Here is a 12656-nt window from a genome sequence, read left to right on the forward strand (position 1 = left end):
TGCTGGTCTAGGACAGGGTATCCATGTCCTTACTGCCAGGGCCAAGAGAGGGACTGTCTGGTCCCCTCTGTCATCCATAGTGGGAGACAGTCCCTCCAAGACTCACACAATACATTTTCACTCCAAATAAAACAGATGGTCAGAGAGTGAGTGACCAAAAGGTTTTTGAGATATACACATATCTCTATGTTAACTGAATTCTGTACTGAGTCATATGCATCTAAGTTTAACAGGAAAAAGAACTACATGATGTTTACTGGGTGCTTGGACAATACTTACATACTTTTCCTGCTCTTCTCTCTATCCCTCTATCACTTCGTTTAAATGGGTCATTCAATACCAAATGGAGAGCAAGTGCCCTTTCCAGGCTCATGTAAATATGGTGCCCTCTGGTGCATGGTGTTGAACATTACACTTTTCTTTTCAAAACTCCACTCTGGAATTTGAAGGTTTTGTTTTTGTTTTTCCCCAAACATAATCTTCAGTTCGTTTTACTTTCCAAAGTAATTAGGATCACTGTCAGAGTGCTCACACCTGCTGTGACATGAGGAGTACAGAAAGGCCCTTATCATCCAAATAGTAGATCTGCTTATTCCACCATCGTATCTGGCCTTAACTATAATTCTTTGTGGCTTTGCAGGCCCCTGCTAATATTATTTTACCTGGAAGACACATGTTGTGAGATATAATATTTAGAGGCAATCATTTACTACAAAAGATGAATTTGTTAGTATTTAACAAGGCTTCAAAAGTGCTCAAAATGGAACGGGTCTAAGGGTTAACACGTGGTTTTCGTATTTCTTCAACTTTCATCTTTGTGGAGAAATAATATCTTGAAATACTAATACTTGGGTGGGTTTTGCTTCCCAACCCTTACAGATGACTTTTCCTCTATTTAGTCAAAGATATTGCATCAAGATGAGGTCAGATTATAATAGCAAAAAACAAGAAGTCAATTTTAGGTTAAAAAATCTAAAATATGCTCTTAATATCAAAAAGGGGAAGTGTCGCCAGGCATGGTGGCTCATAGCACTTTGGGAGGCCAAGGCTGGAAGATCACTTGAGCCCAGGAGTTTGAGACCAGCCTGGGTAACATGACAAGACCCAGTCTTTACAAAAAAAAAAAAAAAAAAAATTCGCTGGGTGTGGTTGTGCCACCTGTAATCCCAGCTACTGGGGGTGACTTGTGGGTTGTGTGGGAGCTGAGGCAGGAGAACTGCTTGAGCCAAGAGGTCGAGGCTACAGTGAGCTGAGATGGTGCCACTGCATTTCAGCCTGGGTGATAGAGCAAAACCCTATCTTAAAAAAAAAAAAAAAAAAAAAAAAGTCAGGGGGAGGCCTGAGTGAAGTAGAAACCAACTTTATCATATCAATGGGAAAGCATGTACAGAGGAGCAGATTCCCTGCCCCCTCAGCCTCAAGGGTACTAGAGCAGGTTCAACAAAGCTAGAGGAAGAAGGAGCTGCAAGGCTTGGCCAAGGCAAATATATCCAAGGTTGTGGGGGAGAAGCAAGGGGCTGGGAGCCAGAGGTGACAACCAGGAAAAGGGCAGAACCTACAGGGGATGCTGCAGAGCTCCACTGGTCCCCAGGACCAGAGAGAAGCATGGAAGCTGAACTGCACCTGAGGCATATTTTATTTCCACACCAGGCACCACTGTTCATCTCCAGCGAGAAGCAGCATTGTTGCCTGATCGTTCCAACGACGCAAGTGTCAGCTTTCTGTGGAAGCTGCCTGCCGGTCACATGCCGAACATCCAGCACACGCATGCCTCCCACATTCTGAGACGTGGCTGAGTCCCCACCTCTCAACGACATTGGGAAGCACCCCCACAATAACTCAGAATGCCCACCAACCCCCAAAACCAGGTGGTGAAGGTCCCTGACAATCAAACAACTCATTCCTGCTGCACCTTCGCTTTTGACTGAGAAAATTAAAAAGGAAGAGTGAGGCCAGAACCAAAGGATGCATTTGCTCTAGGAACTAGAAAAAAAAAGGAAACAAGAAGGATGATAACCCTCGAGAGTCCCTGCTCTCACCCTCTTCTGTCCTAACTGGATGCTTTAGTTTTGTCAGGAGTGAGGGAAGCTTGACAGATTCTTCATGTCCTGGAGAAAGCAGGGGAGTGGCCCTGTACAGTGGCTCATGCCTGTAATCCCAGCGCTTTGGGAGGTCGAAGCCAGGTGGATCACGAGGTCAAGAGTTCAAGACCAGCCTGGCCAACATGGTGAAACCCCACCTCTGCTAAAAATACAAAAATTAGCCTGGCGTGGTGGCGGGAGCCTGTAATCCCAGCTACTTGGGAGGCTGAGGCAGGAGAATCCCTTGAACCCAGGAGGCAGAGGTTGCAATGAGCCGAGACTGTGCCACTGCACTCCAGCCTGGTGAGACTCTGCCTCAAAACAAAAAAAAGGCAGGGGAGAGGCAGAAGGGGAGGCATGAAGGCACTCTTTGCAAGTCCGCAATAATTTAACTCTATTTGGCGTTCTACCCTCCTTGACACCTAGCTATAGCATTATGTGACATAGTTAAATATCTAGCTACCTTAAGCCACTTTCTTAACCCTTTTGAGTTTCAGATTACTCAGCTCTAAACCTCTCTGATAAGACATTTGTGAGGATTAAAAAGAAAAATATGCAGCATAAACAAGCCATTGAACTTTATTATACATGAGAACCAGAAAGGAGTGGTTCCAGAAGAGTCTACTGCTTGGGAATCAATAAGATATGTACAGAGCAATGGGCTGAAAGGCCTGGAAGAAGAATTTTCCAGACTCTACACATGGGGAGACTGGGCTGAAGAAAGTCTGGAAGCAGACGAGCCTCTGAGCTCTCACTACATGCAGGGTGTTGCTTTGCTCTATTAAACCCTGCAGAGGGCCGGGCATGGTGGCTCACATCTGTAATCCCAGCATTTTGGGAGGCAGCAGCAGGCAGATCCCTTGAGCCCAGGAGTTCGAGACCAGCCAGGACAACGTAGGGAAAACTCATCTCTACAAAAATAAAAAATTAGCTGGGCATGGCATGATGGTTTGCACCTGCAGACCCAGCTACTGGGGAGGCCGAGAGGGGAGAATTGCTTGAGCCCAGGAGATTGAAGCTGCAGTGAGTGGTGATTGCATCACTGCACTCCAACTGGACAATTGAGTGAGACCCTGTCTAAACAAAAACAAAAACAAAAAATCCTGCAGAAGAAGTTACCTTCAAGGGTTCGATGTTTCATTTGATAAATCACAAAGTAATCAAAGGAAAGACCTCAAGAACATTCTAGGACTTTTGTAGAGTCAAAAACAGTGTCTTCAATATGAGAATTGAAGAGGTCCAGAACAAGAAAGAATGAAGAAGTGGTTATTGTAATGGGTAGATTATTATGTACTAAATATGACTAGTGGTAGGAATTCTATGTGCTGGGTGAAGGATATTTATAAAAAGGCCCAAAGGCAGGATATCATGAATTTATTTTAATGTCCTCATGGGAGGAGAATGAGGAATGCAGAGATGTGCAGGGCACACAGATTACTGTTGCTAGAATTGAGGACAGAGGGGAGGGGAAGGAAATACTTGGGGATCTAAGAGTGAGGGTCACAGTTGCATGCCTTGTTTCATTCTCCTGTCCTCTGCACACTGCTCAGGAAATGAGACTGAGAGAAACCAGAAGGGGAAGGAGGGTATGCCTGTCCCAGAGAAGTCTGATGTCTCAGGATGAGACACCTCTGAAAGAAGGATGCAGGATTCTCCTCTCCGGCAGCTCCATCTCCCACAACTTCTCATGCAGATGTCCTGGAGTATGCAGGCAATGAGAACCAATTGTGGCACATCCAGGTTCAGGCCTTAACAAAAATGTAGCAATACCACCAAAAGGAGAAGCCATAGATCCAGATCATCAAAATGGCACTGAAGATCACATGCCAGCAGAAGAAGGTGGTGACAAACATAATGTCATTTCTGTCATCATCCATCCATTGATAGCCAGAGATTGGTTTGAACAGCATAAAGCCTATATGCATCAGCCAAGAGCCTGTGATCATATACAAAAAGGCCTTCATGGTCCAGAGCAGCAGCATGTTGGGAGCCCACAGCTCTGCGGTCACCACCAGAGTCAGCAGGAACATGGCCTGGGTGAGCAGCACGTGAGACTGAAGCTCCACTCCTTCTGTGTCCTGCAGGTGAGACACCATCAGGGGCAGAAATATGAACATGCCCAGAGCTTGGGCACCTTGCTCCAGAGCAGCACATCTCTTAGGCAGCAGGTTCTGGCTCACCATGTCTACACACCCACTCAGCAAGAAAGTCATATAGAGAGTGAGATGCTGCCACTGTTTGCGGAACATAAAGTTCCTCTGATGATACATCTTGCTGATAAGTACAAACTGTCTAGGAATGCTGTGCAATTCTTGGGCTACTAAAATGCAGGCACTCAGTATCTTCAGCAACCCAATGTAGTATATTTGCCATAGCCTTGCCCATCTTCCTTTGCTCCAGGGATGGCGTGGTGGATACTGGACAGGGGCATTGCATATCAAGGCTCTGGAGACAAGTTGTGCATGATAAAGTCCATAGAAGAAGAAAGACAGCCCTGGGTACAGATGACCCTCAAAGCCTCCCATTGAACTGAAAGTAGGTCTGATCAAAGGCAGAAGCAAAAGGCTCAGGAATGACCATTCACTCAGAATGTGGAGGGAGCCTCCTGCGGCTGACTTATATTCTCTATCCAGCCCACTGAATCCACATACAGAAAGGAAATGGTTTTGGAGGAGGCCCAAACCTATGGTGGGGTGGGTGTCATGGTTTCCGTCTGGTCTTCTGCTCTGGTTCATTGGTAATCAGCAAACCGTTGACAAACAATGAAATAAGCATATTCTCCAGCATAATGCTTGGGCATCTGCCATTCTCAGAGATCATGTTTAGAGGGTCCCCCTCTTGCCTCTCCTCCCGCTAACCCTTGACCACATCACTATCTTCCTTACCTCACTCCTGTACTAGTCTGTTCAGGCTACTATAATAAAATACCATAAACTTGTAACTTATAAACACCAGAAATTTGGCTAGATGCAGTGACTCATGCCTGTAATTCCAGCATTTTGAGAAGCTGAGGTGGGAGGATTGCTTGAGCCCAGGAGTTGGAGACCAGCCTGGGCAACATGGTGAGACCTCATCTCTACCCAATAAAAAACCAAAAAAATTATTTTAAAATTAGCTGGGTGCAGTGGTGTGTACCTGTAGCCTCAGCTATTCTGGAGGCTGAGGCAGGAGGATCCCTTTAGCCCAGGAGGTCAAGGCTGCAGAGAGCCATGATCACCTAATCTTGTGGCCTTTCATTAGTCTTACAAAGGTAGTTTCAGGCTGGGTAGGGTGGCTCACGCCTGTAATCCCAGCACTTGGGGAGGCCGTGGTAGGTGGATCACTTAAGATCCAGAGTTCAAGACCAGCCTGGCCAACATGGTGAAACCCCATCTCTACTAAAAGTACAAAAATTAGCTGAGCATGGTGGTGCATGCCTGTAATCCCAGCTACTCAGGAGGCTGAGGCAGGAGAATCACCTGAACCCAGGAGGCGGAGGTTGCAGTGAGCAGAGATTGCGCTACTGCAGTCCAGCCTGGGCTATAGAGTGAGACTCTGTCTCAAACAAACAAACAAACAAACAAAAAAACTACAAGAAAAACAAAGGTAGTTTCAGTCTCCAAACAAGGAGGGAGTCAGTTTTAGGGAGGGACTGTTATCCTTCTTGCTTCAAAGTTACACTATAAACTAAATTCCTCCCACGATTAGCTTGGCCTATACCCAGGAATGAGCAAGGACAGTCAGCCTGTGAGTCTAGATGCAAGATGGAGTCAGTTAGGTTAGATTTCTCTCACTGTCATAATTTTTTCAAAGGCAGTTTCACTGTGATTTGAATACCCACTCCAAGACTCATGCTGGAATGTAATATTGCCATAGTGACAGTATTAAAAGGTAGGACCTTTAAGGGGCAATGAGATAATGAGAGTTCTGCTCTCAAGAATGGATTAATGCCATTATTACAGGAGTAGATACTTAGTGGGTCCCTCATAAACAGAATGAGTTCTGCCCAATTTCCCCTCTCTCTCTCTGTCATGCACTCACTCACCATGTGATGCCTTCTGTGATGCCCCTCACTCACCAGATGCTGGTCCCATGCTCGTGGACTTCCAAGCCTCCAGAGCTGTGAGTCAAATAAGCTTTTGTTCTTTATAAATTACCCAGTCTGTGATATTCTATTATAGCAACAGAAAACAGAATAAATAAATAAGAATAAATAAATAAATACTTTAAGTTTACAACAAGTAAGCTTTCCAGGCAGTTCTTTCCACTCCATCTCCATCCACTGCCCATGTTCAGGTATCACCAACTCTGAGTTATTGAAACATGTCTAATCAGGTTCGAATACTCATCTGTTCCTTTCCAAATAACAGATAGATGAGCTTTGGGAATTGAGAGCTAATCACAATATTGACTAATTTAAGTTATCCAGTGGAATCTCATGGCCTTGTAGATAAAATCCATGCCTTTAGAATAAGCTTCAAGGAGCCTTATGCTTTGGCCTGGTCTCATTTCCAGTCCCTTCCCATATGTGCCATTGCCCCAGGCTTATCAGAAGCTTCTAGTTCAACCTGGAATCCTCTTTCTGTCCTCTACACCATCTATATCTGGAGAACTCCTCTTCTTCCTTTTTCCTTCAAGGTTCAGCTTAAGCACTGCCTCCTCCCAGCCAGGCAGAATACTTCTGTCTGCAACTTGTACATATCTGTATCATTGTGCTGGTTACGCCATTTCATAACTGTTTATTTATGGAGATGTCTGTAAAGTCAGATACTATGTCTTGTCATCTTTGCCTCTTTAGTATCTAGCCCCATGCCTGGAGGTGCTCAATAAATGTTTGATGGATGAATAAGTGAGCAAACTGTCAAATTATCATGTAGTCTCTACCGTAAAAGGCTTTATAATCTAGTTATGAAGACAGAACAGATACATACAAACAATGCCAGGTCACTGTTTGCTAAGTGCTAAGTGCCAAATGAGAGGAAAAAATGACCAGAGCTATGCAATTAAAGAAGAGAGCTCACTCCAACTGCAGAATCAGGCCATATGTGATCATTCTTAGTTAACAAGATGAAGAGTCTATGATATGAGAGTTCAAACCTTGACTCCTTTGTCTTTGGGCACGGAGTTGCAGAATGAAAAGATCTCCAGTTATTTTGAAGGCAGATGGGAAGAGGCTGATAAACATGGGGTCCAGAAACACAGATATTTAAAAGTAAAAATTTACCTGACTTTATCCAGTATTGCCCAAAGAGAAAGATGTTATTTGGGAGGAAACAACTAATTATTACAGAAGTGAAATCTTTTTGGAGAAGGGACAATTTGTCTAGCTTTTCCTTTACCTGCTGTATTTTTCCTGTGTATGTACCCAGTTGTCTATATTCTGAGTCAATGTTCACCAGGAGGTACTAATTAAGTTGTCCCTAGGAACCCTAATCCCAGGGCATGAGAAGAGGAAAGTGTGGGTGGTAGGTGTGCATGTGTGGGTGGTGTGAATGGGGGATGGGGGTCTTCTAAGCAAGCATGAGTATTTCAGTCATGGAAAGACAGTTCCTTTAATGTTAATGAATAAACAGGCCTTCTGGTTTATATACTAGTGTCAGCCAGTCCTTCAGAACCCTAATCAAATGATAAACATTGAGTTTCTGGAGCTATAAAGCTGAGGTTTTGGTCCTGCTCAGAATTTATCCTGCCTTCTGTGATCCCCACATCCCCACCCCTCTTTCTGCCATTTAAGCTACAGCAGTATCTAATACTGTTCAAATCACGTACTTACAAAACATGTGGAAACGTGTGAGGCACTCTGGCAGATGCAGCTGCAGACAGAATTGGAACCTCTGGCTTAAGTGTTCTCATGTTTTTCCATATTACCTTAATGAGCAGGGAGACTGGGTCTATAAGCCGAAGAAATTTGACCCTATGGGACAACAGAGTTGCTCAGCTCACCCTTATTGTTTTACTTTTTTACTTGGAAGTCCAAAATCATGCTCAACCCATTCTGCTGGATTCTCCCCAGGTGATAAATACTCGTGGCACCGAAGCACCATTAAGAAATGCTTCAGCCGGGCACGGTGGCTCACGCCTGTAATCCCAGTACGCTGAGAGGCTGAGGTGAGTGGATCACCTGAGGTCAGGAGTTCAAGACCAGCCTGGCCAACATGGTGAAGCCCCGTTTCTACTAAAAATACAAAAGTTAGCCAGGTGTGGTGGCACACACCTGTAATCCCAGCTACTCGAGCGAATGAGGCAAGAGAATTGCTCCAACCCAGGAGGCAGAGGTTGCAGTGAGCCAAGATGGCACCACTGCACTTCAGCATGGGCGACTCCGTCTCCAAAAAAAAAAAAAAGAAACACTTTAAGGTGCTCCTGACCTAATAATTGTGACCTCTCCTCTGAGGATCTCTTAAATTTCCTGTTTCTTCTGATGCCTGCTACCCCTCAGAAACTCTGTAAACCAAAGTCTTCAATCAGTGAGCCATGAAGCCTTTTTACCAGTCATGCCCTTTGGAATTCAGTCTTATCAAGGTCTTTGATCATGCTTGTGTGAGGCAATCATGGTAGCATCTCCCATAAAGGGAACAAGTTTGACTCTTTTCTTCATATTTTAAATCAACACCAGGTTATTAAAGATAAAATGGGTCTGGTGCAGTGGCTCGTACCTGTAATTCCAGCACTTTGGGAGTGTGAAGTGGGAGGATTGCTTGAAGCCAGTAGTTCAAGATCAGCCTGGACAAAAAAGCAAAACCCCATCTCTGCAAAAAACAAATTAAAAATTAGCCAGGCATGGTTACACTAGCCTGTAGTCCTAGGAGGCTGAGGTAGGAGGATCCCTTGAGTCTAGGAGTTCAAGGCTGCAGTGAGCCATGATCCTGCCACTGCACTCCAGCCTGGGTGACACCCAAACCCAGTCTCAATAAATAAATAAATAAATAATAAAGATAAAGATAAAGATAAACTAATTTGAAAGAAAAGAAATTACTTATTTGTGTATAAAAGGAACACCCCAGAAACCTTAACCTACTGCACTACTATTCATCGAATATTTCTTAACCAACTATAATCAGCCCGATCCTGTACTAAAAGCTGGCATTAAAAAGATATATAAAATATGTTACCCATATTCTTAAGGAATTCAAGAACAGTACCTTTTGAATTCTTTAAGGCTAAGTAACATATTTTATGTATCTTTGTAATAGCAGCTTCCAAGGTATGGTCCATAGGCTACCAGTATCACCTGGGAACTTGTTAAAAATGTAGAATCCCAGGCCCCGTTCCAGACCTACAGAATCTGAATTTGCATTTTACCAAATCCCTAGTTGATTTGTATGCATATAAAGTTTGAAAAGGACTGATTAGCAGAAAAGACTGAACTAAAATCATCTTGAATTTAATTTTATAATGGTGGTATTTTTAAAAAGTGCAATGGGAACACAGAGGAGGATGTGGTTAATTTTGGTGGGGGAAAGTTAGGGAAATCCTTATGCAACAGTAGACATTTGCATTGAAATTTAAGTGGAACAGGCCAAGAACTTGGGGGTGGGGAGCGGGTGAGCATAGGAGCATTCTGGTTGTGAGGTGGGAGACAGGCCCCCTGAGGAGCCAACCTAGGACAGAGGGAGCAAGATCTCACTCAGGGATGGATGGTCGCACCCAGCCTGTCAGTGCCACGCTCCCCTTAGCACTGATACAGACGAGGCTGGGGAATCTCTCATGATCCTTGTCACCAGAACACACTAGGAGCTGATCAGTTTGTGGACAGGGAGAGGGCTCTTCCCAGCTCCTCGCCCTCAGTGACCCCTCAGGCATGAGGGGCTGATGTTTGCACTCAGCAAAGGATGCCGAATCTCAGATCTCGTGCCAGGCCACCTGGTCCCTGGCAGTAACTCTGCAGAGCGACCTTGGTAAGAAGTAGATGCACGGATTCCCACGGATTCCCGGCAGCCCAAACAGACTCTGGGGAGAGGGCTTCCCTTTCATTTGGATTGTGAGGAAAGTTGACTCTGGAGAAATTAGAGAAGTTATGAAAAATAATGAAAAGGGTTTGGGTTAGGAGTCCCAGCCTGGCACCTTGCTGTGTCTTTAAGGAAGTCTTTGGGCCTCCACTATAAAATGAGGATGGACCAAATGATTCCCAAGTCCTTTCTAGCCCTGATAACCTGTGATTCTGGCAACTTCCAGTTTAAGACAGGTCTGCCATTTTCCCCTTTTTCAAACTACTTTGATTCTCTTGGAATTCACTTCTCCGTGGCAAAATAAAACATTCTTGGGGACACAATCAAAAAAATTAGCCAGGCGTGGTGGGTGGCAGGCACCTGTAATCCCAGCTACTTGGGAGGCTGAGGCAGGAGAATGCCGTGAACCTGGGAGGCGGAGCTTGCAATAAGCCAAGATCGCGCCACTGCACTCCAGCCTGGGCGACAGAGCAAGACTCCGTCTCAAAAAAAAAAAAAAAAAAAAAAAAATTGGGCAGCATCTGGGTTGGATTGTCCATCAGGGTTATACTACTTAGGGAAAATATATATATAGTGATTAATGATGAAATAAATATTAAACATCAACTATGCATTTTGCTTGTCAGCTGAGTGGGATATCAAAGAAACAGCCGCTTGGGTTCTGGCCAAAAATAATCACATATATTTGGAGAAATAGGACACATATTAGTGTAGGAGCAAGGAATATGTTCCTTGCGGCCCTCTGAAGGTTCGCTGAAAAACCACTGACAAGATGCAGATTAATAGAAGGGCATACAAATTTATTCACTGTGTATACATGGTGAGAATCGCAGAGCGACTGTCCACCTCCCAGCGGGGTTCAGAAGCCTATATACCATCCTGGCAAAACAGGTTCTGGGAGCAGAGAGAAGAGTGATCTGTTGAGGGGATTACTAAGGTGAATGAATGGATCAGTGAACAAAGATTAACTTGTACATTATCTTGTGAAAAAGTCTGTTCAGGTGTGGTTACATTCTTGGTCTTACAGGGAGGGGAAGGAGAAACAATTGTTTCTCTTGGGTCTGGATCTCAGGCAGATAAAGGTTTTGGGAGAGACAGCGGGGTGGGGAGGAGAACACAGAAACCTTGAGGCTTCTTCAGTTCAGCATGTCAAAGTGCCATATTGTAGGACATCAGCTTCCCAGCCCCAACGTTAGTAAAGAAGAAAGCAGTATATAATTTCATAATAAAATATTCTATTAATGATCGTTGTTAACATTTCACTGTGCTGAACACTTTATAGGGATTACTTCATTTACTCCCTACAGATATATGAGGTTAATCATTTAGGATGTTTTTGGCTATAAATAATAGAGGACCTTAAGCAGTAAAACATTTATTTTCTCATGTATCAAGAACTCTAGAGGTAGTACAGAGCCTGAGCTGCTAAATTCAGCGGCTGAACAAAGTCATCAGCGATCCAGGTTACTTTGAGGCTTTCTCTCTGTCATTCTCACTGACCTTATCTTCGGATTAGCAAACAATGTGGTTTCAAGATGGCTGCAACACTTCTGGTTACCTCATCCTCGCAGACGTCCAGGGGCAGAAAAGAGAGCTTTATTCTATAAATATATATCTGTATCTATAAACTAGATAGTATATTTCTTTATATTCTTCACATTTATGACAAGCGAGGACTTCATCCAGAGACCCTGCAGCAGAACCCTTCTCACATCTCCCTAACTAGACCTAGATTTCCCACCCACACCTCAGTGTATCACCATGGGAGGAAAGGGGAGTCTCCATGATTGACTGGGCTCCATCTGCTTCAGTCTCTGCAGCCACACAGGCATCCAGGCCACCTCCTCTGAGGCACAGGAGAGGAAGGAGAATAGATACCAAAATAAATAAATAAATAAGTAAGCCAGGCACGGTGTAATCCCTGCATTTTGGGAGCCCAAGACAAGAGGATAGCTTGAGGCCAGGGGTTTGAGACAAGCCTGGGCAACAGAATGAGACCCTATCTTTTAAAAAAATTTTTTTTAAGTAGTGAACCATGGTGGCACACACTTGTAGTTCCAGCTACTTGGGAGGCCGAGGTGGGAGCATCGCTTGAGCCTAGGAGTTCAAGGCTGCAGGAAGCCAAGGTTGTTCTACTGCACTCTAGTATGGGTAACCCTGTCTCAAACCAAAACAAAACAAAAAACCAAAATGGGGATTCTATAAGAAGAAAGAAGAGGCACGTGGCTATTAAGAAGGCCAATAATTATTTTCATTTTACAGCTCAAGAAACTGCGGTTTTGAGAATTTAAGTAACTTGTTCAGGGTCGTACAACTTGTAAACAGTAGAGTTGGGATTCATAACAAGCCCATACTCTGGAATATTCCAGATCAGGTCCAACATCACCTCATCCTGCAGCTCTCCTGACCTGCACCTCCAAGCCATTCTTCATTCCAGGGTCACAAGGCTCGCCTGCGCCCTTGAGCACTCATGCAAATCTACTGTTTGCCCATCCAGGGCAGGGACTGGGTCTCATTCATCATTCTCTTTCTGTTTGCCCCGTGTCCCCAACATCATACTTATTTGCTTTTTAAATAAGTCTCCATCTACCCTCCTCACTGGATTTTGCTTCTCAGGATAGAGTACATCTCCTTTCTTTTGCCTCTT

General features: G+C 44.4%; 1 protein-coding gene across 1 annotated transcript; it reads right to left on the bottom strand.

Moving 5' to 3' along the window:
- Nucleotides 1-3823: 3823 nt before the first annotated feature.
- LOC112632770 (transmembrane epididymal protein 1-like) lies at nucleotides 3824-4606 on the bottom strand. Its single transcript, XM_025398803.1, has one exon. It carries the CDS (start codon nucleotides 4604-4606, stop codon nucleotides 3824-3826), a length of 783 nt encoding a protein of 260 aa, XP_025254588.1.
- Nucleotides 4607-12656: the final 8050 nt, after the last annotated feature.

Source organism: Theropithecus gelada, chromosome 1, assembly GCF_003255815.1.
Source record: "Theropithecus gelada isolate Dixy chromosome 1, Tgel_1.0, whole genome shotgun sequence".
Taxonomy (NCBI): domain Eukaryota; kingdom Metazoa; phylum Chordata; class Mammalia; order Primates; family Cercopithecidae; genus Theropithecus; species Theropithecus gelada.

Coding starts and splice junctions, on each gene's coding strand:
- LOC112632770 (XM_025398803.1), bottom strand. CDS start 4,606: ATGGGAGGCTTTGAGGGTCATCTGTACCCAGGGCTGTCTTTCTTCTTC.